Source organism: Arvicanthis niloticus, chromosome 17, assembly GCF_011762505.2.
Source record: "Arvicanthis niloticus isolate mArvNil1 chromosome 17, mArvNil1.pat.X, whole genome shotgun sequence".
Classification (NCBI taxonomy): domain Eukaryota; kingdom Metazoa; phylum Chordata; class Mammalia; order Rodentia; family Muridae; genus Arvicanthis; species Arvicanthis niloticus.
This window is the reverse complement of record NC_047674.1, coordinates 33,972,017-33,999,048: the sequence shown is the minus strand read 5'-3', so window position 1 is coordinate 33,999,048 and position 27,032 is coordinate 33,972,017. Positions and strand designations below refer to the sequence as shown.

The 27,032-nt window shown below is 39.8% G+C and overlaps 1 protein-coding gene across 5 annotated transcripts in view; it reads right to left on the bottom strand.

Annotated features, from left to right (window-relative positions):
• Window positions 1-27,032, bottom strand: part of Znf451 (zinc finger protein 451) — a 54,336-nt gene that overhangs the window by 17,173 nt on the left and 10,131 nt on the right. For 4 of the 5 annotated variants that reach the window (XR_013104659.1, XM_034521224.2, XM_034521223.2 and 1 more), the window contains exons 4-10: window positions 9,553-9,678; window positions 7,092-7,203; window positions 6,213-6,363; window positions 5,427-5,553; window positions 3,430-3,583; window positions 2,747-2,894; window positions 86-1,671 (exon numbers count right to left, since the gene is read on the bottom strand). Coding sequence is in view for 4 of the 5 variants with exons in the window: in XM_034521224.2 (XP_034377115.1) it covers window positions 86-1,671; window positions 2,747-2,894; window positions 3,430-3,583; window positions 5,427-5,553; window positions 6,213-6,363; window positions 7,092-7,203; window positions 9,553-9,678 (2,404 nt within the window). In the remaining variant the exon portion in view is untranslated. Of the gene's footprint in view, window positions 1-85; window positions 1,672-2,746; window positions 2,895-3,429; window positions 3,584-5,426; window positions 5,554-6,212; window positions 6,364-7,091; window positions 7,204-9,552; window positions 9,679-20,255; window positions 26,231-27,032 lie in introns of those variants that run through there. The other variant, XM_034521225.2, reaches the window with a different exon arrangement.

Below are 27,032 nucleotides of genomic sequence, written 5' to 3'. Positions count from 1 at the left end.
AGCTTTTACTGGTGGGTATACGCATATGTACGTACGCATGTTCTAGTGTGAGTGCGCTAAACTTGCCCACACTGTAAAGCCATACCTATGTTCTGGCACCGTATGTCATGCTCAGCTCCCTTTTCCACATCTGAATGTTTCTGATAGTTTGTCTGTTTCAGGTTTTTCTCAGCATGTGAGACACTGGCAGCAAGGTGGCCCATGCGTCCTCTGTCCGCTCCGCCATGGGTCACAGCGGGATTCTGGAAGGCAGCGTGCTTCCTGTGGACGTGCTGCTGAGCAGTCTCGGTGTTCAGGAAGGCTTTGGTGCAGACGCCACACTTGATGACGTACTGCTGCCCCCCATCGCTGTTCTCCTTTTTGTGTGCTTGACAGACGTGAGCTTTCATGTCGGCCACATTCTGTGCTGTGGCTGAGCACGAGCTGCAGCGAAACCACAGCCTACCTTTCTCCAGCATGACTTGCAGACATCTGTCATAATCTTCCCTTCTGTTGATTTTACAGATGTAACTTTCATGACAGCCACAGCTTAGTAAATTACTGGTCTCTACTATTTTAAAATCGCTTTCAGTTTTAATTGAGGTTTGCCTTTTTTCTGACACAAACACATAATCTATACTGTGGTGCTCCTTATAGTGACTCAGAAATGCTTCTTCCTTGTCAAAAATGAGATCACAAAGCCCACAGAAGTACTTCATCTTGATCTCATTGTCATGCTCATCCTGGCAATGTCGGTACAGAGTGTCCACTTTATGGAACGTCTTTCTGCAGTGGGCACAGCTGTATCTATGAAACTGGTGGCTTGTCAAGGACATGCAGTGCTGCTTCACACACTCCTGGGAATCAAACATGTCCTCACAGATGCGGCACTGCCACCTGCCCCTGGGAGGACTGGTTGCTGTGCAGTGATCAACAACGGCAATGGGTGAAGGTGGCTGGTCAGCATTCAAATGGCTCTCCGCAGAGGACGACGGCACGGCCTCCTCCTCTAGCACATCCACCTCATAAAAATACCTATGCCCACTATGAAACTCAGTAATGTGTGCCATGATGGCATCTTTCTTTATTAACTCCTTTTTGCACGTCCGACACCAAAACAGAAAGTTATTTAAATGCGCCCCTCCATGAAACCGGCTCATGTGTAAACGCATGACCCCTGAATCTTCACAAACCTTTCCACAGACCACACACTTGTAACACATTGTGTTTGCTGAGAAAACATGCTTTTCTACCGCATCTTCACTTGGAAACCGCCGACTGCATTCACAAAACCAGGCTTTGACTACTGAACTCTGACTCTGTACACAAGCTGTACCTCCATGGCTTTCAACTCCTAAGTTCACCTTCTTTGTTGGAATGACACAGTCCTCTGCACTGGACTCTTTAATGGACAGAATTCGTTTAAGTGATGAAATTTTGGGTTGATTGAATAAATGTAAATCACAAGGCGGCCTACTCCCTTCACTGATGTGGCAATAAAGCAAGACAGATTCTTCCATTGAGTTTGCAAGTGTAATTTTGTGTCCTGAATTCTTGTGACTTTGGGTGCTGGCTTCATCCATAAAGACCTGGAGGCAATCTGAACAATAACCTCTTACTATGAATTCTTTTGCAACCTGAGTAATGCTTTTCTCAGCTATAGCTACAGGTCCAGCATTTCGACAACGAACCCTAATTTGGATTTAAAAAAAAAAGTATAAGTTTTCTCTGCTTTGTATGACAAGAATTTTAAAATAACAATACAAATAAGCACTAAAAGATATCTTTTCAATAATGCAGTTACTCTATCATCTTAAAATACTTTTATATTACCCCTATTTTATTTTTCTCATCCACATACAAGAGTTAAAAGTAGAATTAGAAGATTCAAAATATGAAGGCAAACTTCAGAAAACATTAATCAGTATCAAATGCACGATATAAGGGCCTTGAAGCAAATTAGATTCGCAAGGTCATTCAAATATGAATGACCATTATAAATTTCTAGATAATATTCTACTTTTGTTGCTGTTTTCTGGCTTCATTGTAAGTTTTTTTTTTTTTTTAACTGATTAACTTACTTAACTGTATTTATTTATTTAACATGTATGGGTGTTCTGTCTATATAGCTGTATACTTCTTGTGGGCCCAGAGTTTTCAGAGTTATCTGTCCCCTGCAATTGGAGGGGTCAGACAGTGGTGAGCTGCCATGTGGGTACTGAGAATTAAGCCCAGGCTTAACATCCTCTTAATCACTGACCATCTCTCCAGCCCATTTTGTTCTGTTCCCCCTTTGGATGGAAGTTCACCATATAATCGAGGCTGGTCTTTAACTTGTGACCCTTCCTCAGCCTATAGTGCTAAGGGTCATAGGTAGGTACCACAACTCCCAGAACTTCTTGTTAATAATTGATTAACTTATGTCAAGAATATGTCCTACCCACATTTCTTTTCTGCTAAAGAACAATTTTCATTAAGAACCACATCACGATAGGCTGGACCATCTGAGAAATTATTCACATGCATCAACAGGCTGGAGAGTCTAAGAAGCTAACTCACAAGTAAGGACCCCTGCCTTTGGCTACACATCCCCATGCTTCCCGTCCACACTTCTCCCTGTGCCTCTTGCTTCTCTCTTTATGCTAGATCTGTGCATCCTCATTCTAAAGGAGAGACACCTGGAATAGAAAATGCTTGCCGCACCCCTGCACTACTGAAGACATCACAAGGAGTTCCTACAGCCTAAGACTAGAAGAGCTATACAAACCTGAAATGGGCAGTGAGCTCCAAGTGAGAACGCAGAGTCTGGTGGCAGGCCACACACTTAACCTGAAATGGAACATCTTTGCACAGAGAGACCAAAAGCTTCTTTGCAAAAGATGGAAATGATATTGGGCGGGCTGTTCCCTTATCATCTAAAAGACAAAATGAACCACAAATTGCAAAGTAATCTGAACAAAGGGAAACCCAATCTCTCTCATCCTTCCCTTCCTGAACTCATCAGTTAAGTAAAAGTGTACAGGAGACCATTTTTTAGACTTAAATACAAAGAATGCCTTTTCATGCAATTCCCCAGACCTCCCAATGTAACAAAAACACTGTTCTGATATGTGCTTTCCTTCCCAAGTTTCTTTTCATCCCTCAAATAGATAGGACATAGCTGGGTGGAGGCGGCTCATGCCTTTAATCCCATCACTCAGGAGGCTGAAAAAGACAGATCTCTGTGAGTTCAAGGCCAGCTAGACCTACAGAGTAAAACCTTGTCTAAAAAGAAGGGAGTTTAAAACATACAGATACAAATAAGCATTTTTGATAAATTAAGAATTTAAAACATTTAATTTTTATGATTCTAAACTGAGAAGTATAGCTAACTTAGAAGAGTGTTTTGAAAGGTGTAAGTTTGACAATGTAACTCATTTACAAAGTTTTAGCAGCAATATATTGACATACCACCCAGTTTAAAGCTCTTATGGAAATGATTCTTTGCAGACATATGCTTCAAACATTCATCCTTGGTACTAAACAGAAGAAAGCAGTGTGGACAAGCAAAACATTGAATAATCTGAGGAAGAAGGCTACTGCTATGTCCATCGGCTGCAGCTGCCTAAAATAAAAGGGAAAGCCATGTCACAACTAAAATCAGTATACAAATGGACACAGTAAAAAAAAAAAAAAAAAAAAAAAAAAAAAAAAAATTTACAATTTCCAATTTATTATTTGGAAAATGTCATACCTATGTTACAACTAAAATCAATATTCAATATACTTTCTACAAACTAATTTTAAAACTTCTAACTTTATTTAAATAATTTGGAAATTTTCATGCCAATTTTTGACTTTTCTGAGTATAAATTATACAATTTCTACTATAAGCAAGATAACATAGGTAAAACGTAACTTTTCCCTAAAAATCAAATTATAAGCATCTTTATTTCACACTAAAGGACATTTATGTCCTATACACTTCTCATTTCTGATGGTTATGTATAGTATCCTATTAACACATAAATGCGACCACAGAACACAAGACTGATTAGAGCACACAGGTATGCACTACCATGCCTGGCTACATGCTTTCTCTAATACCTAAGTTTCCAAAGGTGGTTAGAGCCTCTGCCCTAAAATTAAAATGTGTACATTTGTATGAATAGGTATGTGTGCTTGCTATAAATTTACCTTCATACTGTCCATCCTTACAGTAATAATCTTAAATGTATACTGTGTCTTAAAGGTGCTACCAGTAAGACCGGGAAGTTAGCAACTGTGCAGTGCTTACAAGACCCAAGAGAAAGGATAGGAAATTGACATTTGTACTGAGAACATGTCAAAGGCACACTCAGATTCTGAATGTGTTTATCTCAACTGTCTTGACAAGTCCAGGAGGTACTGCTCTCATCTTATCAGGGGTCACCACTGCTACCACTCATAAACAAGTTACCCCTTAAACTAGTTTCACGTCTACACTCTTCATTACTCCTTACACCCTCTTGATCATGTTTAACTTGGTAAATTCCACAGGAGAAAAATCTAGGAGGACATTCTGAATTACATGGTAAGAACAATAAGGCAATCTACAAGTTTCTCCTAATTTATGAAACTTTTTTAAAAAATTTCTATTTTAAGACCGTTAAGTAAACAAAACATTTTTAGTTTGATTCCACATTATAAGCGGATCCAAAGTAAAACCTCTTAAAGGATTTGCTCACTAAAATCAAAGTAGAATTCTACATAAAATGTTATTATACTGTATCTACTTCAGAAGAGTGGCAGGTTTGCAGGAATCATCAAAGACTGGGAGAAGGAGTAGGAAGTAGAATGTACAGTGAGTTAGACCAGAAAGGTCCATTTCATCATGTTTCCGGTGCACATGAAATACTATACCATACAAAGGACAGTGCTATGGCTTGAGTTTGATCCCGGGACGCCATGTAAAATAGAAAGGAGAAAACCAACTGAATGTGAGGACTACAGAACCAGCTCAGAGGGTAAGTGAGTACATTGTTCTTTCCAGGACCAAGTGTGTTCTCAGCACCCACACTGCATAGCTCACAAACACCTGTAGCTTCAGCTCTAGGGGATCCAACACATTGTTTTTCTGAATTCTCTGAGTATATGCATGAGCACGCACACTGAATTAAAATAATTTTTTAATAGAATAAGATGCAATTTCCTATCATGTGACTGAATTATGACCATGTTGGGTAAGGTTATTTCAAATACCAATACCACAGAAGAGTTTAATGGTAATCTTGAGGACTGCTGGAGTTTAGCTATTAAGCTTAAGTATCCAAAGTAACCTGCACCCCAAAGTCATTTTATTTTCAATAATTAAATTGTTATCTTTTGTGCATCATTAGAGATTGCAAGATTAAAAGCAACATGAAAAAGAAACTTCACAAGCTCATAGTTCTCTAGAAAGAACACGTACTCCCAGAGCGCGCTCTTACCCTGGAGAGAAGGTGATCCTTGTACTGCTGTTGAGTAACAAAATGTTCATAGCACACGGCACATGCAAACGAATTGGCAAGAGGTCCATGTAATGTAATTGTGGGATCACACGGGGAGTGATCAAACCTATACACCGAGAGAAGTAAAGTCAGGAGAGAAGTCACGTCAGAAGGATCTATTTCCCAGGAGATAACCCAGCTTGTCTTGCTTGTGAAGCTGACCCACAAGCACATGAAGCACTCACTGTATGTCTCCTTGAGACATCTGTAAAAGAAAATGGCTGGAAGCTCCGTCTTTCAGCTATCTGAAAAGGAGGCTACAAAGCCCTCTGCTTTCTCATGCCCTACAGGAAAGCAGCGCAGCAATCAGTACAGTGAGCCCCAGCAGAGCGTCTCACTGTGAAGATCGACTTATAGTGGTTGCTGTAGAAGGCCATGCTAGATTATGTAGTATAGACAAAATATCTGCAAACGCTGTCTCCTGCACTTTACATTTATAGGCTGGATTTCTCTACAACTATTTCAACTGCACTATAATGCTGAAAACAACCTAAAATCTTACTCAGTTTTTTAGAAAGCCTAAATATAAATTCCAAATAACACATCAAAAGAGTACAAAACAAATTGAGTTTCAAATAGTAAGCTAAAACTATACTGGTAAAGGTATATCACATTTCAATTAACAAAAATCACCGAGGACTGTTCGAACTTGAACGAGACCCTGGATTGGCTCTCCAGGCCTAGATGACTAACCTTTAACCTTTGCATCCAGAGTGCCCTACTTACCTTTTCAAATGTCCCAACAGAAGGTGCCCATTGTCAAATTCCTTGTTACAGTACATTATAGGACACAGAATTGGCTTCTCAGACCTCCGAATCCTGCCTCCACTTTGGAATGATCTTCTGGTTCCAGACTTAACTGCACTTGTTCTGAGTCCTACATCATCATAACAAATTCCTAGGTTACTATTTCAGAGAATTGTGCACTGGGCTGGTCATCAGAATAACAAAACGGTGGGAATGAGAGCAAAGCATCAAGGATGGTCCCAGTTACAATCAGGTGTTCGCAATCTTAGACTCACAAACACAGTCAAGCTCCCTGGTTCATATAAATGGGAAAAACTCTTTCCCTTGAATTCTTATTTAAGCTAAACTCTTCAACTGGTTTATCTAACTTCTAATAAATATCTAAAGAGCTCAGGGAACCAAAGGAAGTCAACAGCAAAGCAGGACACTGGAAAACAGTGGTATTAATGACTAAAACTCTGTGTGTGTGTATGTGTGTGTGTGTGTGTGTGTGTGTGTGTGTGTACGTGTACATGTTCAGATATGTGCACATCACATATGGAGAAAGTCTTGGGTGTCCTTTTAAGTTTCATCTCTTTGGGACTGTACAGTTTTTGGGAAACAAGGTGTCTCCCTTGCCTGAGCAGGCTAGGCTGGCAGGCCAGTGAGTCTCCAGAACTCTCCCGTCTCTGTCTCCAAAGCACCAGGATTACAAACACATGTATTGTTAATGTGAGGTCCAGGGAGCAAATCCTCAGTGCTTGCACCTGACTGTCCATCTGTCTGTCTATGCTCATAGCAATGAAATCAAACCCACACACTTTCTGCCTTAAGGCTCCCAAGAAGCTTAGAAAATGAATTGTGATCTCCAGTGAATACCTGACATTTTTAGCCACTGGTCCACACACTGTCTTGCTGCTTCTGTTTCTGAATGTCCTTGAATAAATTCCAATTCTTGTAAACCATGAGCGTGCTGAAAATCAATTTTTTCCTAAAGACAAGAAAAAAATTCAGTTGATTTATGATAACTACTGTTTCTTGGGTGAAAAGATCTTTATTTATTGGTGATCAAAAAATACTGAATACTCTTTATCCCAAGAGCTCCACATGTAGATATTTTTAACAAAGATTATATATCTGTCAAAATCAAGTTATATGTACTGTATAAAGATGTTGAGCCCAGAGTTATTTGCTGGAAGTTGCTACATACTTACATCAACAATAGGGGAGGTACGTAAATCACAACGCAAACATCTGACGCAAGAGCATGTATTTGTAGGTCACCAAATGATGTTAATCAGTAAGAACCAAATGAAGGAGTCATCTCAAATTACGTAAACCGTATCAAAAAGGGTAAGAACTAACTAAACATTATTAAGGCAATACTGGAATGCAAACATAGAGGATTATTTACATCTTTAAAATTTTAGGTTTTTTCAAAATTTTTAATAGATTCATAAAAAAAAGCGCTCAGTGAATACTTGTTTAATGAATACTATTAATATTAGGTCCTCAGTAGCATTTACTACATGGCAGCACAAAGTGTCTGTCACCACCTACACTGAGAGTTGGCCTGCACTTTGAACACAGTCGCAGAGCAGACGTTTTTGGCTTGCTCAGTGTGCAGTCTCCACTACTACCTCTCAGCCCTGCTGCTGCGGTGTCAGAGCACCCACATACAGCATGTGAATGAGCATGGTAGCATCTAACACAACTTAAACATAAAAAAGCTTCACTTACAAAACTCCATGTACAAATAAATACATCATGACTCCCGAAAAGATGGATATATACTTAGCTCTTCCTATCCACATTTAATACATGTATGTGACCAACCATTTGTCCAAATTTTCTGAAAACTGTTTCTGTGCTGCCATGTATTGACTTTCTTCTTAGTCTCTAAACAATATAGTGTCATAACTATTGTGCAGCATTAACATTGTATTGGGTATGATAATTAACCAGAGCCAGTGACTCTAGACTTTTCAAAACCGATTTAGCCAGATAATGAGATTTTCCATAAGAAAGAGTGTGCAGGACAGTTCTATGTCAACCTTGACACAAGCTAGCTAGAGTCATCAGAAAGAAGAGAACCTTAAGTGAGAACATGGCTCCCTCATCAGACCAGCTGTAGGACATTTTCTTAATTAGTGATTGATGGAGAAGGGCCAAGCCTGTTGTGGGTGGTGCCATCCCTGGGCTGGTGGTCCTGGGTTCTACAAGAAAACAGGTTGAGGCAGCCATGAGGAGCAAGCCAGTAAGCAGCACCCTCCATGGCCTCTTCATCAGCTCCTGCCTTCAGGTTCCTGTCCTGTTTGAGTTCCTGCTCTGACTTCCTTAGATGCTGAACAAAGACATGAAATATAACCTTTCTTCTCCAACCTGCTTTTGCTCATGGTGTTTTGCTGCACCCTAACAAAGACAAAGGGTTAAGTGAAGAGGATTAAGGTTAAGTTAAGATTTTAATCTGAACATAATTTATAAAATATTGTTCTGTAAAGAATTCTCAAAAATGCTGACATGTACATACTTAAATTCTCTATAGTAAAGTAATCATAGAAATACTGGCTTGAATATAAAACTTTTAAAGTAGCCGGGCGGTGGTGGCGCACGCCTTTAATCCCAGCACGTGAGAGGCAGAGGCAGGCGGATTTGAGTTCCAGGCCAGCCTGGTCAACAGAGTGAGTTCCAGAACAGCCAGGGCTACACAGAGAAACCCTGTCTTGAAAAACCAAAAAAAAAAAAAAAAATTAAAGTATCTATCATATAGAACTTCTAAAGCCCTAACACACTAATGTGAGTTTTCGAAACACAAAGCAAATATCTCGACTTCACAAACCACCAGTTTTTTACTAAATAATCATTAGGTAAAATCTCCTTTAATATTAACAGTATAAAGTGAGGATGACTTAGTGGGTCATGTGCCACGAGCATGAGGACTGAGCCAAGTCCTCATCCCTAGGGCCCACATACAGACCAGGCCTTCGTCCAAGCCAGTGCTGGCAAGGTGGAAAGGCCAATCCCTGGAGCACATTACCCAGGCAGCCTAGCCTGATCCATGAGCACCAGGCCAATATCAAACCTTGTCCCAAAATACAAGGTGGGTGGTCCAAGAGCAAGCTCTCTCCCCCACAGGCATGACCACACACATACAAATTATAAAACACAGAAAGCCACAAACACCAAAAATAACTAAAAGACAGTTTCTGTATGTGTTTAAGTAGAATAATTACTCACTAGAATTCTTCAAAAATTCTATTTAAGTTTCTTTTTTGGAAATATCTTTACATCTTTAATAATTCTATACATTAAAAAAATCTCGATTAAAACACACACATACCCTGAATGCCCTGTTCTTCTCTTCTTTTTGTTGTTTTTCCACTTCAACATGGCGTGCCAGGCGAGCTAATGTTAAAGCAACTTTATCCTTCTGATGGTCTATATAGTCTTTGCGTTTAAAATTCTCCTACAGTACAAACAAAGCAGAAAAATTTTCATTTTATTTAATACAAAATTAGCACACAGTCAATAAACATTCATTTACCAAACAGTTACTATATTCAAGAACCATTTACTTGTTAGAGTTCTAAAAATCTTGATGTGTGTGGGGGGGGGGGGGGGGGAGGGATATCCTGTCTTTGTCTTCGGAGTATATTTTGTATTTTACTGTAATATTTTGTAATTGACATGCTAACAGAAGAGAAAAATAGAATCAAGTAAAACTCTCAATTAAGGGGCTGGAGATATTGCAGTGGTTGAGAACACTGGCTGCTCTCCTGGGTTTGATTACCAGCACCACACTGTGGCTTACAACTGTCTGTAACTCCAGTTTCATGGCATCTGATGTCCTCTTCTGACCTCCAAGGGCATTAAGAATGCTAGTGATATACAGACATACATGCAGGCAAGATATACATACACATAAAAACAAAACACACACACACGCCACTGAATTAAAACTACAAATGGGAAACAATGAGAAAAGACAAATTAGCAATAAAAAAAGACAAAAGAAAGGCAACAAATAAACAGTAAAAATAAAAATACATATGGTATTAACACAACTATGTTATCACTCTGCATGGCAATAGTCTAAATGCACAAATTAAAAGATTCACTGTCCATATACTTTGAAAAACATTTTGAGGACCAATGGGATGCTCAGTGGCTAATGTTCTTGGTACCAAGCTCATAGATACAGATACACAGGCACACAAAATAAACAGATGTAACTTAAAAACAAATTTGAAAGCAAGGTTCAATTATGTTTATAAGAAATCGTCCCTTAAATAAAGAGACATACAAATTAAAAGCCAAGAATGAAGAAACACAGTATTTGCTAAGGGCTAGGGATTAGCTCAGTGACAGTGCTTACCTAGCATGCACAAGGCCCTCTGTTCAATCCCCAGAGGCCAAGAAAGGTGGGAGGAAAGAGAGTAAGAGGAAGGTAACCACGGAAGGGAGTAGGGAGAGATTTGCTAACACAGAGGTCAGAGGTGGACTTCAGAAGTCCTTGTAGTTAAACACTTTCCTACAGATACAGAACATACTGGGATCAGAGTCACCCTGTTCTATCTCTTCACACACACACACACACACACACACACACACACACACACCCTCCCCACACTCCTTCTGACCCCTTTCCTTCCCAATTTCTCCCTCTCCCGCTTTATCTTTTGTTCTTTGCCACCCACTGGGTCTTATTCTTAGTAAGAAGGATTCTTATTTAATTCTTAGTAATAAAAAGGAACTCTGGCTACCAATATTGAGGGTAGATTTGAGAGGCACTGCTGCAAACTTGGGGAAAATCTTAGTAAATGAAGCAGGCACACAGTGTAACTTTGAACCTTTCCAATTTTGAAGTTAGCAATTTGAAAATGAAAAATATTTAAGTGTTTTCTCTGTAACTCAGGAAAAATAAATACATGAGGCATCCTATCATCATCATCAACAACCAATCACAAATCTTCTGTTTGAGGGTCAGAAGAACTAGCTAATACTGAAGGCAGGGCACAATGGTAAAGCACTTACCCACCCAGAATTGCAAAACAAAATAAGGCAAGCTGCTGATTAAAGCCAGGCATGAGTGATGTTACCATTCTCTCAAGAATGCTAAATCCCATGTCTAGGGGTAACACAGCGAGGACTGGCCACTAGACCGCATTAGATTATACTCTTCTGTGCTTCTAGGACAGGACACTGACTCTGGAAAACACTGGCTAAAAGTTGACCTAGAGACCAAAGGGAATCCTATTCTGAATTGCAGCATAGCAGCTAATCCAAGGAATAAAACAACCTAGATACAAATCTTAAATTATCACAACGCTGGGAAAAGAAAACTTTGCATTAGCTCGTTAACACCTGATCCTTTACTCTTCACTGTGGACTTGAATGGATTTGGAATCCCCAAGGAGACACACCTCTGTATTTGTCTACAAGGGTGTTTCCAGCCCTTCCTGTTAGGACTGTGACAGCTGTTTCATGTTCCTGACACAATGGACTGTGCATTCAACCTGAGAGCCAGACAAGCCTTCCCTTTAAGTTGCTGTTACAACAATGAGGAAAGTAGTCCAGCCCAATCCCAGAAAAAGTGTATAGTAGTGAGGGGTACAAGCAGAAAGCAAATTCTGAATTCCAGAACAGATGGAAGTTCTTAAATTCCTATAAAACTAAGGCAAATGGGCCACAATTTCTAAGGACCGACTGGAAATGTTTGCCATTCACTAATGCCCAAATGCTATTGTGATTTAATTTATTGTGATTTAAGTCACAGACACAGATTATAATTCTTGGAAGTTCCCATACACTGAGGCTTGGTTTGCCATCAGCTTACCAAGGCCACACTAAACTAGCTCTGAATCCATGTAAGAATAATAGGATCTGAGTTCTGTTTGAAACATTAGCAGCTAGAGCATCTCCAGGACCATCCATCTTGAAATACCATGGTCACTTAGGACTAACTTCTGTGTAAGGTACACAGTACAACCGGAGAGTCCACGTGGGCAACAACGAATGAGAAGGCTCAGTGGAGCAGTGGGGGTGACCCAGGACTCGGGGAGGTCCTGCTGAGGAGTTTCTATAAGCAGGGAGGTAAGCAACAATACACCCGGCCCCCAGTACTAGGGATTAAACGAAGGCCCTGTGCTCCACCACCTAAGCAACATCCACACCCTCTCTTTACTCATTTTGAGACACAGCTGAAGCTGGCCTCAAGTCTTCAAGCTTTCTACTTTAGCCTCCTGAGAAACAGGCTTATCTGTAATTACTGCATAGAACAAAGAATGACAGTGCAAAGCCAAGAGGCTAAAAGGCAGACACATGTTTAGCCACTATGAAATTCTTAGACTTTCTTACGTGCTGTTGCTGCTAAGAGGGTCTCCTAAAGGCTAGGCTGTCCTCAAACTTGATATGTAGTCAAGGATGTCTTTTGATTCATCTGCCTCACTTGGCAAGTGCTGGGATTTCAGGTCTGAGCCACCATAACTGGTTTTTCCTCTTTTAAACTTGGTTAAACATGTACAAAGTGTCCTGGGTATCCTAGAAATGGCAATCAAATTTAGGACACTAGCTAAATCTGACTATTCTTGCCCATGAAGTGTAAGCAGAGACAGATGCCAGGATAACTTTTAATCTAAAGAACACCTGTAATCCTAGCACTTCAGAGACAAAGGCAGGAAGACCTAGAATCCAAGACCAGTTTTGGCTACACAGTGAGTTTGAGACTGGTACAGGCTACGTTAAAAAACCATAGTAGGGCCAGGTGGTAGTGGCATATGCCCAGCACTCAAGAGGCTGAGGTAGGCATACCTCTGAGTTTGAGGGTAGCCTGATCTACAAAACAAGTTTCAGGACACTCAAGACTACAAAGAGAAACCCTATCTTGAAAAAAAAAAAAAAGAAAACTAAAAAGAGTGGAGTGTGATTAATTAGCAAGCATATGTCTCCGAGTTCATTCGATAACACCACAAACAACAAAAAGTTTATCCTTCAATGTAGCTTGCAAGTCCACAAACAGGGTATAGGGTATATTTAGCTTGTCACAAACTACCTACAATATCCTTTTCTTTTTACTGCAGATCAAAAACCATTTCACCAGAAACCGGTTCAGACTATTAACTTAAATTCTGCATTCTAATGGCAAGAGATTCATTAATAATTACCTCCAATAAAAATTCTACCATTCTGACAAAAAATCTCACCAAAAGGTTTATCTAATTTAATTCACAAGGATTCCGTGTAAAGTATCAGAACCTGCAACACTGCTAGAAATTATGACCTGCTATGTATGTAAACTGTGCAATAAACAAAGTATAAGCATTAAATAGACTAGCCAGTGAACTGACACAAAACCCTACAGATAATAAAGTCATACTAAATTACATTTCAATCTTTGCTATTACATACATATATGTGAAAATAATCACAAAGGGTAAAATTTAGGAAGGTAGTGGTTCTATCTGTTTGGTCAGTCTCTTACTTCCCTATTTCCTCATTTTCCCACAAGCAGTACATGCATTAAAATTGGTACCAAACCTACAAATGATCAGAGTAAATAAAGGCAAAGCATGTTTAAGCTCTTATTCTTTTGTTGTTTGGAAATACCCTTGAGGTAAAATGGTTGGACTGCAACTTCCCCACATTCAGCGGAAGCGTATTAATGAGTCTAGGTGTAGTGGTGCACATGCCTGTAGTCCCAGCTACTTGAGAATTGGTGAGAAGCATGCCTAAGACCATGCCTTGGATATCAACCTGAGCGATACAGGAGGTACATGAAAAAAACAAGAATTAAGATAAGTGACTTCCAGATGGTAGGCTGGCTTATTGGCTACTGTTGAGAAACTATTTTCACAGTTTTGAGACCAAGTACCATTATCATTTTAAAGCAAAAACTATTCAGCCAACACCAATTAGTATTATTTTTGTTCACTTAAATATGATCTCCATGTAACCAGTCTCCAACTCCTAGCTCTACTATAAAAGTATCTTTTATTCACCTGGAGTAATTGCTGTCTCTAAGGCTTACTGCCTCTGTCTGCTAACCCAGGCCTGGTCCTGGAAGCTTCTAGTCTCCATACAATCTTATCTAGGCCTAGATTGTTTTCAGCCTTGACACTTCCTGCTGAATAAGCCCATTCTTTCTTCTTCTTTCTGAACTCTGGCTGGCTGGTCAACTCAGCTATTCTGGCTCAAAATGCCTCTTCACACTGACTCAATTTGGCTTCTCCCTCTCAGCCGCTCTTGAACTGCTCTGCTTTGCAGCAAACTAACCCTGACAGTCTGTTCTAATCTTCTGGCTCCTACTCATTCTCCAGCTCCTTCTCTCTTCACCTGTGTCTAGCTTGTTCTCTCTGCAGCCTGGTTTTGTACCACTGGCCCCACAAAACTTCGTCCTTCCTCCTGTCCTCCCTCCACAATGCTCTCAGAGCCTCTCCTTCCTCCCTCTTCTCATCAGAGTTGGGCACAGCCTATTTAGCAAATCTTTCTGATTGTCACTTTGTCTGATTAACCACCTAACTATCACAGAAGATTGGGAAGATTCCCTAAAACAAAGGCATTAATAATTCAGAGCCTTTGTCACTACCATTCTAAAGCTCCAAGGTCAGTTTGTAACCCCAAAGTTCTGGGGACCAGAAGCCCCTTTTTGCCCAATGTATGATTTAAGCCTCATCCCAAAGAAACAGTTTGAAAGGCAGAAAGTTTTCTCAAGAATTTTATATGAAATACAGATGAAGCAGGAGATGAGCACAATGCAGTACAATATATATATTCACACTCCCCAGCAATAATTCTGAAACCAAGAAACCCTGTTTTTACAAAGCCATCTCCCTTACACTCCAGTTGTTTACAAATACAAAGTACACATATTATCTGCTTTATATAAACAACGTCAAAAACAAACATGCAGATATACCCCCATTCTGTTCTGTATACCACTAAGGAAGTAAGTAACATCAAACTTGTTAAGTAAGATTCTATCTGTTGTGTCTTTTGAGCAAACTGTTAGTATCTTTCTATTATCTTTTTTTCTAATGACAGACCCTCTTAGCATAGGAAACACATGTATGTTCAGTTTATACAACTTTGGGATTTAAGGAGGAATTTCTAACTATCATGAACATGTAAAATTGTGATAAAGGACAGCTACTTCTCAACCCTGACTGCCACTGTGATGCCTCTGACAGAGAAAAGGAAGGATGGGGAGAAAGCAAGCCAGGAAGAAAAGACAGAGGGAAAAGAGAGTATGCAGGACTAGGCATACTCATGCCAATGATTCCCACACTCAGGAGGCTGAAGCAGAAGGACCTCTACAGACCTGAGGTTAGCCTGGGCTATAGTGTGGAGCCTGTCTCAAAAAGGAGAAAGGGCTTGGAATGTATGAACTGGTAAGGTGCTTACCTGCTTATCTGCAATGAACAAAGCCCAGGTTTAAGCCTCAGCACAGCATAAACCAAGCATGATTTCTCAAGTCCGTTACCCTAGCATTCAAGAGGTGGAGACAGGAGAATAAAAAAATTCTAGATCATCCTCAGCTATACAGTGTGTTCAAAGCCAGCATGGGCTATAAGAGATTCTGTAGCAGGAAAAAGTAATAATAAAAAGAAGAGGGGGAAAAAAACAGTTGGTAAAAAGTGGTTGGGGCTACCAGAATTATCACTAGCACCAGGTTTACAGTTCCTATAAAAGACCCACAGATGTCAATTACAACAGTCTCACAAATGTTCATTTTCTCCTCTCCAAGTCTCCTGGAAACTTCCTAAGTCAACACTAAGAGATATTAGCCACATGCAGCTGCTCTGAGGAAGGTGCTGGCTGAAGGGACCCTGTGCAGCTGTACTCACGATAGACAACCACATTGTCTGTCTCCAGTGCTTTTGCTCCAATAGCCCTAAATTCTCTCTCACGGTTTACGCTGCCGGAAAGGCAATGCTAAGGTCTTTCTTTGAGCTGAAATTGTTTTAAATGTCCACATCAGACAGAGTATAAAACAATTTCTGGACGACTTACGTAACCTCCACTGAAACACTACTTTGGACCTTAAGAACCAAAACATTTTTATGCGTAACTTACTCTTTCCGTAGTTTAGCTTCCTCAATTTCTGTCGCTAACAGCTGCTCTTAACAATTCTGCAGCCAGGCACACTCAAGGCTATCTCACCTGTGCATGAGTCAGTTCTTCCACCTAAAGGAATGGCTCTCTCTCTCCAGCAGACCAACTCCACAGACATCTCCGAAGCCAGATGGTAGAAAAGCTCTCTGACCTCTCAAACTGGCCTTTTCCTCCAACATCACCACAGGCTTTCCTTGGAATTAAGTAGTTTCTACACTGCATTGGCATTTGGCTTGCTCAAGAGAATACCTGGTTCTCTCTTGGTTTTAGTTTTGAGACAGGGTTCCCGTGAGACCATACCCAGCCCTCAGTATATACCCATGCCTTTCTCTGCCCTTGCCTGCACACAATGGGTACTGAAGGCTGACTACTGGTGGGCTACCCATGCCCAATGGATGACCTCATACAGTGGGAAATGTTTTTAAAGAGCCATTAAGTTGGGGGTGGCGGGAAGGCTCAGAATAGCAGGACGAAGTCGGGGTGAATAGGATCAGAATACATGGTATGCAGGTAAAAAAAAAATCTGAAAAAAAAAGTATTCATCCATTTCTATCCAATGTCATCCCATTCTTAGAAATTCTAAGAATGTGGAACATCAAAATTAATTATAAAGTTAAATCTGCATTGGGCTTTAATGTTTTTCAAAGTATTACAGTTATTACTTTATACTTATTTTATTTTGAGACAAGGTCTTTCTATGCAGCTCTGGCTGTCCTAACTCACTATGCAGACCAGCCTGTGACTGCCTCCCAGTGCTGGCATGTTAAGGTATATGCCACCATACCCAGTTAGTACCTACCTTAAAGTAGGGAAGTAGGCTGAGACAGTAGATGACTTGCTAATTCTGAGGTCAAAGCCTTTATGTTTTAAAAAAATCAATCCTTTGCACCATTCCACCTTTGTTTCATCAAACAGAAATGGTACAAAAAGCAGGCGGTAAGAATTATGACCAGAACAACCGGTTATGCTAGTGGTCTATGAGTGCCCTGTTGAACAGAAGCCTTGAGCGCTTTAACAACAGCCTCAGTCCAGAACAAGGACACCTCAATGGAAGAGCGAGGAAGACATGGCTCATCTGACAAGTACCAAATACCAACAGTGCATGTATAGCCACAGACAGAAAAAGACTCATCTACAAAGACATGGCAGCACCTAACCTGAGGCCTCGGGGAGTCTACATCAACGTGGAAGCAAACTACTTGAGCAAATTACTTAATGACTCTTTTAAGTTTCTTGTCCACATCTGCAGAGATAAAGGTGTGGGTAAAGAATGCTTAGTACACACAGGGTACATTCTCTCCCTGCCTTTCTTCCCAGACAGGAAGGTGACAAATTCAACGCAATCAAGATCAAGGTGATCCAACACACATTAAAGAACTATCAACACACACACACACACACACACACACACACACACACACACACACACTCTGCTAAAAAGCTGAATGAGGCTATTTACATATTAACTGTATTTTTCCTTAGTAAAGAATGGGCTGCATTACAAACAGAAAACTGCCACGAGGAAAAAGTATTTTGTTATTGTTGATTTTCTGTTTTTTCTTGAAACAGCATTTCACTATGTAACCTTGGATGACTTAGAACTGGACATGTGGACCAAGTTGGCCACTCAGAGAGATCTACCTGCATCTGCCTCCAGAATGCTGGGAGTTAAAGGTATGGGACCACACCTAGCCAGCAATCAAATAATTTTTCAAACAAGACTTAGACTCCCAGTACTTGGAAGAGGGAGGACTGCACCACGTCCTAAGCCAGTCTGGGTGATACAATGAGACCAAATACGTAAACAGACCCACCACTCCACACAGAGCAACAAGAACACAACTTGTATCTTAAAGACTGGGGTCATTTCACTCCACCGTTATTCAGGACAATGCTGCCTCACTAACTGAGAGAGACGGAAAGGGTCCACAAGCATGATAGTTACTTAACACAAACTGCGTTTTAAATCCAAGGAGTATGAATCAGCTCTCACAGACAAAAGTGGGAGTTCTAACTGTCCCTTCAAAGTGAATGCTGTGATGGTCACTCTTACAGGTAATAAAAGAAAACAAGAGGCACAGGATACAGTTCATGGGAAAGGAGCATATGAGAAGCTAGCCTTGTCAAAGGACTAAGAGAGCCTCCAACAGCAACACTTGAGACATTTGCAATAAAATAAAAACAAAAATCACCAAATATACATTTACTTTTATTTATACAAAAGAGATTAGTCAAGGATATCAGACACACTATAATACTAGAAAACAAGGCCTGAGGTCTTCAAAGTTCTAAGAGAAACCCAAGAACTCTGACCTCGAAACACCCAATATACCATCTGTACTAGCTCCCTCAAAACAACTAGTAAAGCCCTTAAAACCCAAAGATTGCTTAACTTTAAGAAGAAAAATATCAGAGCTACACTATAAATTAATTGTATGATACTAAATTCAACCATATTAGTATATACAGAATGCATCTGTGAAAACTACACAATGACTCACTCCTGTAACCCAGGACTTGAGAAAATGAGGTGGACTCATCTTGAATTCAAAGCCAACCTAGACTACAGAGACACTGTATCAAAAGACAAAACCAACAGCAGTGGTAACAAAATAAATAAATAAAAATACATTTGAACTAAGAAAACACCATTAAATGAGTTATTAAAAATAATTAAAGTTCAATAGTTAGGTATCACTTCTGAGACTGGATTGGCTACATGATTTTTTTCTTTCCTTTTTGAGACAAGGTCTCATGTAGACCATGAGAACCATGAATCTAATGTATAGCTAAGGGATGACCTTGAACTTCTGATCCTCCTGCACCTACATCCTAAGTGCTAGGTTTACAGACATTTATCACCATTACTTTTAGGCCCAGGGCTTTCTGCACATTAGGCAATACTATCCCCAATGAGCTATATTCTTAGGCCCTGTATATTTTTAAGTATTTTGGTGAAAACTAAAATTTCTTATCACAAATGCGTACGACTATTAAGCATACAAATTACATTTAAACATACAAATTCATATCAAAGGCTTGGCTAGGAGGACATAGTGGCTTACACTTGAATTCCAGCATTTAAGAACATGAAGTAGGATTGGTGGGGTATTTGGGGAAGAAAAGAGGAGAGAGGGAAGGGGAGATGGGGAGAGGGAAACTTGAACAAGCAAGCAATGAAGAGGTGGGGAAATGGCTCACTAGATAAAAGTGCTTGCCACATAAGTATGAGGACCCAAGTACTGCAATACCTAGGTAAAATATGGGCCACAGCTGTATGCATCTGCAACCCAGTATGAAGTGGGGATAGGGTAGGAAATTCTTGGACCTCCCTGGCTAAACAGTCTAGCCAACCCTGTGAACTCACTGTTCAGTAAAAGACCCTGTCTTAAACAAAGAAAAAAACCATGCCAAGTATATAAAGAAGACACCTGACATTAACCTCTGGTCTCCACATGCTATGTACACACCCTATACGCAGACATATATTCCACCACCCAACACACACACACACACACACACACACACACACACACACACACACACACACAATTTCTGTTTAGTATATAATGGTAAAATTAAAAATATCAACATCAACAAGATTAAGGGAAAATCAGACTTCCTTTTGGAAAGAGGTTCTGAGGAAAGACAGATCAAAATCACAAACCCTCACTAAGAGGACAGCACTAAAAGCCCAGCGTGGTGCCACATCCCTGAAGTCCCTGCCCATAGGAGGAGACATGAAAATCATGTTTGGGCAGCTTGAGAAGCTACATAAAGCTCCACTCAAGACACAACTGAACTGAGACCACCTCTATATCCTACAGGAAATGAACACAAGCTCCAGTAGTAAGATCTCAACATTCCAAGTGTTACAAAAGTGCATTATAATAAAGTAAAATAAATAATGACACAGGAGTACAAAAATGGGACTCCAGTAATAAGAGAGAAGAATTTAATAAAACAGCATTCTCAAAAATCATTCAGAAAGGGAAACACCATACATTTTAATGGTTTATAAAACTGGTTAAATATGGAAAGATTTGCATTCAATACAATAATCAACATTTACTTACTGGTAACTTTCTCCTTTAAAATTTAAGTGAAAAGAACTGACTAGTTTGTATGTCCACTAAAAACCATACAGAACCAATCTGACCAATTGAATGACATGCATAAGATGTACCCACAGTGACAATTAGGTATTGGTCTAGCCACCAACATTAAGTACATAAAGGTAAATTTCAAAAAATAAGAACTAGACAGTGCAAGACTGGGGCAAAATATGCCTCACATTAAAGAAAAAAAGTTTTTTGTTATTGCAACCTTCTACTTCTAAAGAGATCTAACCCATAGTTTCAAGCCTTCAGCAGAATCCCAATTAACTTCAAGAATGAGGAATGTGCTGCTAACCTCTATGCTCACTCTCATCAGTATCCAATTCTACTTCGAGAGGGAATCCTGACCTCTGTCTTTTCAACCTCCTTGCTTACAATACCTGAGAGGTATATATCCTGGATGTATCGGGCCCTTAAGGACACTATCAGTCAGGTCACTTAGGTATAATGCAGTAAAGTAGCCTGAAAGAGTATACACTGCCCTCAAAACAACATTTTGAAGGCTAAGTAAATAAATGCAATTGTACTGATAAAGAAGCTGCCAGTTTAAAAAAAAAAAAAAAAAAAAAAAACAGAACAAAACAGTAATTACACTGCAAGGGAAGCTGCCACCAACTACTATTTATAAATATACAGTGCCACCAACGTCACTGTTTTAATGTCCTTGCTTCTTCTGTCCCAGGAAACACATCCATTTAGCAGATATAAGTAGTGTTGCTATGGCTATGAACAAGGTTAGATAGGAGACAGATGACTCAATCAGAAAAATCTAGAACATGCAAAGAAAAAAAATAGATACTTTTATGGCTAGAAAGCAGAACCAATTACTAAAACCTAAAAAGAACTTCTGTGATGTTAAGAGGGAAATTTATTCTATAACCTTCTGAAATTAGTAACAGTGTTATAAAGAAAACAAAGTAGCATTCAGAAGGAGTACATTTAAATAGTGCAATTGTACAGATAATAAAGATAATAAACTACAAGTAAATCACTGTACAGAAGTCACATAAATAACACATCAAAGGTTAAGTCTTAAACATAAGAGTAAAATTTAAAAAGGCACTTTATATAACAATAAATGGAAATAGTATTTCTCTATATATAATAACTACAAAAAATCATATTGTCTCCAAATACATCTTATATCTAGTCAAGAAATGACACTTTGAATGAAAGGAAAAACCAAATCATTAAATTAACTATTCAAGGTATCTAGAAAAGCACATGGTAGTCTCACACAAAAGTCAACCTAACAGGAATTCTGATGCAGGCTCTGCGCACAGCAGACACAATCTAAATATCCATCTGGGTAAATCTCAATGCTATCTTCTACTGGGGCTGTCTACTGGGGTGTCTCACTAGACCAAGTACCAATTTTTACCTTTACACCATCATCATTCAAGTATGTCAAGAGAGAGAGAGAGAGAGAGAGAGAGAGAGAGAGAGAGAGAGAGAGAGAGAGAAAGAGAAAGAAACAGGTGAAGGAAACTGGAATATTACTGAGTCAAGTAACTAGAGCTAAGTGTTCCTACACTACCACACTGTCCACGACGACTCAGCTGCCAAACACTTCTATTAGGTTGTCTGACTGATCACCAATTTGGCGATTTCCTGACGCTTTTCACTTTCAGAAAAACACAATTCTTTGGAGTTGCTTGGGTTTACCAATTAGTGGTCACGCAGTGTTACTTTTACTTCATTAAGGAACCAAATAAACATCAAGACAAGAGTAGTGCTGTCTTGAAAAATACTTAAGAGTTGTACAATAATGTCAAAATTATTAAAGTGCTAAATTTTATGTGCTTTTAAGTTGCTGTTTACTATAAAGCAGGGATTGGTACAAATAAATTAGGTGAGCGTGCCAAAACAGTTTCAGAGAACATATCTCCAAGCATTATTTATTTTGTTTTGTTTTTAAACAAGAGTATCTCAAATCATATGTGATATGTAGCATCTAATTCAGGGTAAGATGGAAAAGAACAAACCAGCTGAAGCAGCCCCAAAAACACGGCAAAACACGGCACAAAGCCAGGTGCAAACTTGCCCCAATGAGGTCTGGGTGGCTACCCCTTTCTCAGACGACACCTGCAATGCTACAGTTATGCACTAAAGTCTACCCTTTGTACAGCATTGATTACAAGCCACAAAAGTCTGTTTTTCTGGAGTTTGTCTGAGAGACATTTTAGAGACCCCTGGTAAAATTTTGTGGACAATATTAACTTATTAGGTAAATACTAACTCTAGATACAATCCAGTTAAATTTGCTAAACGATCTTGATAAACTAGTTCAGGTTTGGTCTACAAATAACACAAACAGGACTAATACAGACCCTAAAATTATCTAACAAAGTAACATCTTCCATGGTGGGAAACTCGTGCCTTCGGATCTATATGGCACAAATGAAAAGCAGCAGCCTTGCCTAGTGGCACACGCCTTTACTTCCAGCACTCAGGAGGCAGAGACAAGCAGATCTCTATGGGTTCAAGGCCAGCCTGGTCTACTTATCAAGTTCCAGGCCTGCTCAGTGTATGTGTAAGACCCTGTCTTAAAAACATTTAAAGAAGAAATGTAGGTTAAGTAGGCTGCTGAATATGGGTATGAAAGTAGGAAGAGTTTTCTAATGAATTACAAAGGGTGAGCATCACAGAAAACGTCAACCATTATGATAAACAGAAACCACATAAACCCTTAAGACAGTGCTATATATATTCCAATAATAGTATGCCTAATACATTTTGATCAAGCAGATTAAAAAACTAAGAAAAGGCTGATATTTAAACAACCAAGAGGTCACAAAATTACATCCATGAAAAAATTATTTTTTGGGTGCCAAGTTACATTAAGTGTTCAGAGCTCCTCAAACTTGACATTTTTTCTACTTTAAGTCATGCTATGAAGACAGGGACACAGGGGCTGGCATATTATACAGCATTGCCTTGAGATTAAAGAGATGATACTGTGGGACATTAATATAACTGAGGTATCTGCTGCCAGCTCCGAAAAGGTGGAGTTATTATGGAGAGCAAAATGTTAAGTCATTTCAGATTGAGTCCAATTAGATTACATGACAAATTAACCACTTAACCAAGAACATGTCACTGAAGTCTTGATTCCAGCCTTTTAAGAACTCAATAAAAAGTATTATCTAGATATCCAGAAACAGCTAGCTGTGTATCTTGAAAACACCCAGTCACTTTATATCTCAAGGATTTTACAACGAAGTCTAGACTAATGGCATCCCTCTTTGTTTCAAGAGAGATCAGATTGTCAGGCATGTTTTGAAATTCTTGCTCTTAAAGAGTTCACATTTGCATGCCTGGTGATAGAAATAATATCCTGCATTTCCAGGGCCACAAGGATGCATTTGTCTATTGTGAGAATGTAATGCACTATCAAGCTCAAAAGAACCAAGTGCTTAGAAGACAGGTTTAAGAAGGCCATCTCATTGAAAGGCCATAATAGAGACTTCTATGCCTGAGTCTCATGGGTGGTTCATATGAGAGCTTGTTAAGTCAAAGACTAGTAGAATTGATGACAACGAGATATCTCACATGCAGCGTTATGAGTAGTGATGGTGTGGTACCCCATCATAGTCAGGATGAAGACAGTTTATCTTTTCTACAATGATGTTACAGGTATTTTTTTTCCATATTTTTTCCATATTGAGTCCAAAAGTAGACCTGTGACATTTAGTCACCCCAGTTATAAGTACACTGGATTTGGCAAAATTTTTAATGAATTCCAGCAGACACATAGCTTCAAGGCTAATTCTGAAGTCTCACAGAGCTTGATAATAGTATGGACTATGGTGAGCTGATCATCCTAACACAGGGACTGTATATAACAGATCTATCATTTTTTGATGACCCATCAAGCTGAAGCCTGAAGTTCCAGAAGCAATGATGACCTAAAATGAAGGTTTTACACTTAGTCTTAGTAAACACTGATCTAGTAGCAAATTGTTTCCAGATCCAAAATTCTGCTAGTCCTCAGTTTACCAACAAGATTTTCCTGAGGCATGAATCTATGTATTTCTTTTAATTCCAGAAGATTCCTGAGTACCCTTCTCTGGACTTAGTTTGGACCAAAAATACTGTGTAAACCTCTATCCAACACTCCTTAGAGCAAAGTCTCCATTTGGCCAATAAAGCTTAAGTCTTTTTATATATACTAGAACTCAAACATCAGCTGTGATTATTCCAGACATGCACTCATTCTTTTGAGATGACCTTCAACCTGGGAAAGAACAGGTAACGTAGGATCTTGGAAGGCTAATCTGCTTAGCATCCAGAGTCAGAGTATTAGTTCTTATACCCATGTCGTTCCGGAGAGTCTCCTTTTTTCCTGTATCTATAGGGGTGATTGCGGGGTTTGTACCAATCCCCTTTGGAGTACCCTCTGTTGTGATAATGTGCTTTCTGATCATGACTATAAAAGTATCGATGCTGAGTATAGTATTTATTGTGATCCTTATATTCATTTTCTTTAATACTATTGTCTTCTGCAACAATAGCATTCACATCTTGTCCAAAAAGAGATGTACCATCAAAGGGCAAGTGTAAGATCTTCTCCTGGGTTTTCTTAGTGAGAGATGTTAGTCGGAGCCAGGCCTGTCTTCTATAGTCTACTGCCATGGCCATAACTCTGACTACAGAGTCCATTATGTCCCTAGTGGTACAGAGCTGCCAAAGTCCTGCATCCATGCCATCAGATATTATACACCTTGCTTTCCCACGATCAAACTCCGGGTCGTGAACCAGATCTTCCATGTCTTCCCAGAGTTTACGTTGATACTGGGTCATATAGGCCATGTAGCTAGCAGCCCGGGCTGCAATGGAAGCAGCATGGTAGAACCTGCAACCCATGACCTCCATTTCTTTTGAGGTAGAGTCTAAAGGAGATGTTGTGTTTCCTCTTTTGCTATGTTCTAATACATCTATGATGGGTCCCTCAGCTGGTGGATTTGGCTGGAAAGGAGAGGTGTCCTTGGCCACAGGATAAACCCTGTGTCCCATGAAGGAAGAAGGATGGCAATCAGCAGGGTCTTTAAAAACTTCAGTGGTGGCAATTCTCAAAAGTGGATGCAGTGGAGGAACCAAGCGTTTTTTAGAGGTCATCCAATCAGGCTTGCCCTCACAGGTTTCGGTTTCAGACTGGAACGTCACCCTCTTTATAACACCCCTTTGTTCCATTCTCTTCAAAAGACCTGTGAAACTGGACTGCATGGGGTCAGGTGGCTGCCCTTTGTCATCAGCTGATGGAGATTTGCAGTCAGCCTCCTCTTCAACTGTGGATAAACCGTCCTCCTTAGAGCTGGAGATATCCCACGGAACTGACGAGCTCTCACTTGGCCTAGAATGATGAAATCTAAAACAACTCCTGGACTGCAGATCACGTATGACTCGGGACATCTCAGCTACTTGTGTCTGGAGATACAGGATGGCATCCTGTCCACTCTGTGAAGCTGAAGACATCGTGCCAGGTAAATCCTCTTTGACCTCAGAAAAAGACTCCTGGGGGACCAGAAGTGACGCTGAAGGCAGAGTCTGATTACTTTGTGATTTAAGTGTCTCTTTTTCAGAGACACTAACATCAGAATTACTCTGATCATTTTTCTGGTTCTCCAATGTGTTCTCAACAGAAGAAGGTTGAGAAACTATTCTTTGTGGACTGTTGGCACAACTCCCAGAGGAGGAGTTGCTGTCTCCAATGGGAAGAGGAACACTGCAGCTAGAGCACATTTCTGGGCGATGATTCTCAGAGGATGGCACCTTAGATTCAGGCATTCTCTGGGTTATCCACATGAACAAGAAAACCAAGGAAGAAAAAAAATATGCTTTTAATATGTTAACTTTGAAGTGCAGAGATGCATGTCCAGTAAGTAGAATTCAAATTTTATATTATTACACATAAAAATGGCAGAAACAATCCACTATAGGTCGGCAAAAGATAAGAGAAGTCAAATACACAGGATTCATTACCCTCAACCCCATAAAAACTATAGGCATTAATGGTGGATTCTGTCTATTAAAAAATCATGATTAAAAATAAGATCATTTGGGGGCTGGTGAGATGATTCAGTATGTAAAGTGTTTGTCGCGCAAATATGAGGACCTGAGTTTAGATCCCCAGTACCCAAATAAAAGCTAGGCACACAACTGCAAATCTGTAATTGAGCACTGCGGAGGTGGACACAGGCAAATCCCAAAATTCACTGGGCAGACAATCTAGTCAATCAGTGAGTTCCAAGTTCAATGAGAGCTCCTCAAAAATAAAGTTAGGTCAAGAACAACTGAAGACTGCTGATGTCAGCTTGTGGCTCTCACATACTCACTCACATGTGCACCTGCACACACACTTGCACACATCCACACAAACATGCGCACCACACAAACAAACTTCAGTCCACAGTAGTCCTATCCTAGTCTGCTGCCTGATCCCAAGCTGCAGTAAGATGCTAGGGTGAGGCTACTGTAGTAACAGCTAACAGAAGAAAGACCTACCCACTATAGAAAGGGCACAAGTGGAGGAAAATGATGGCAGAGAAAGGTTGAACAAAATCCTACTGAAATTAAAACAAACAAACAAAAC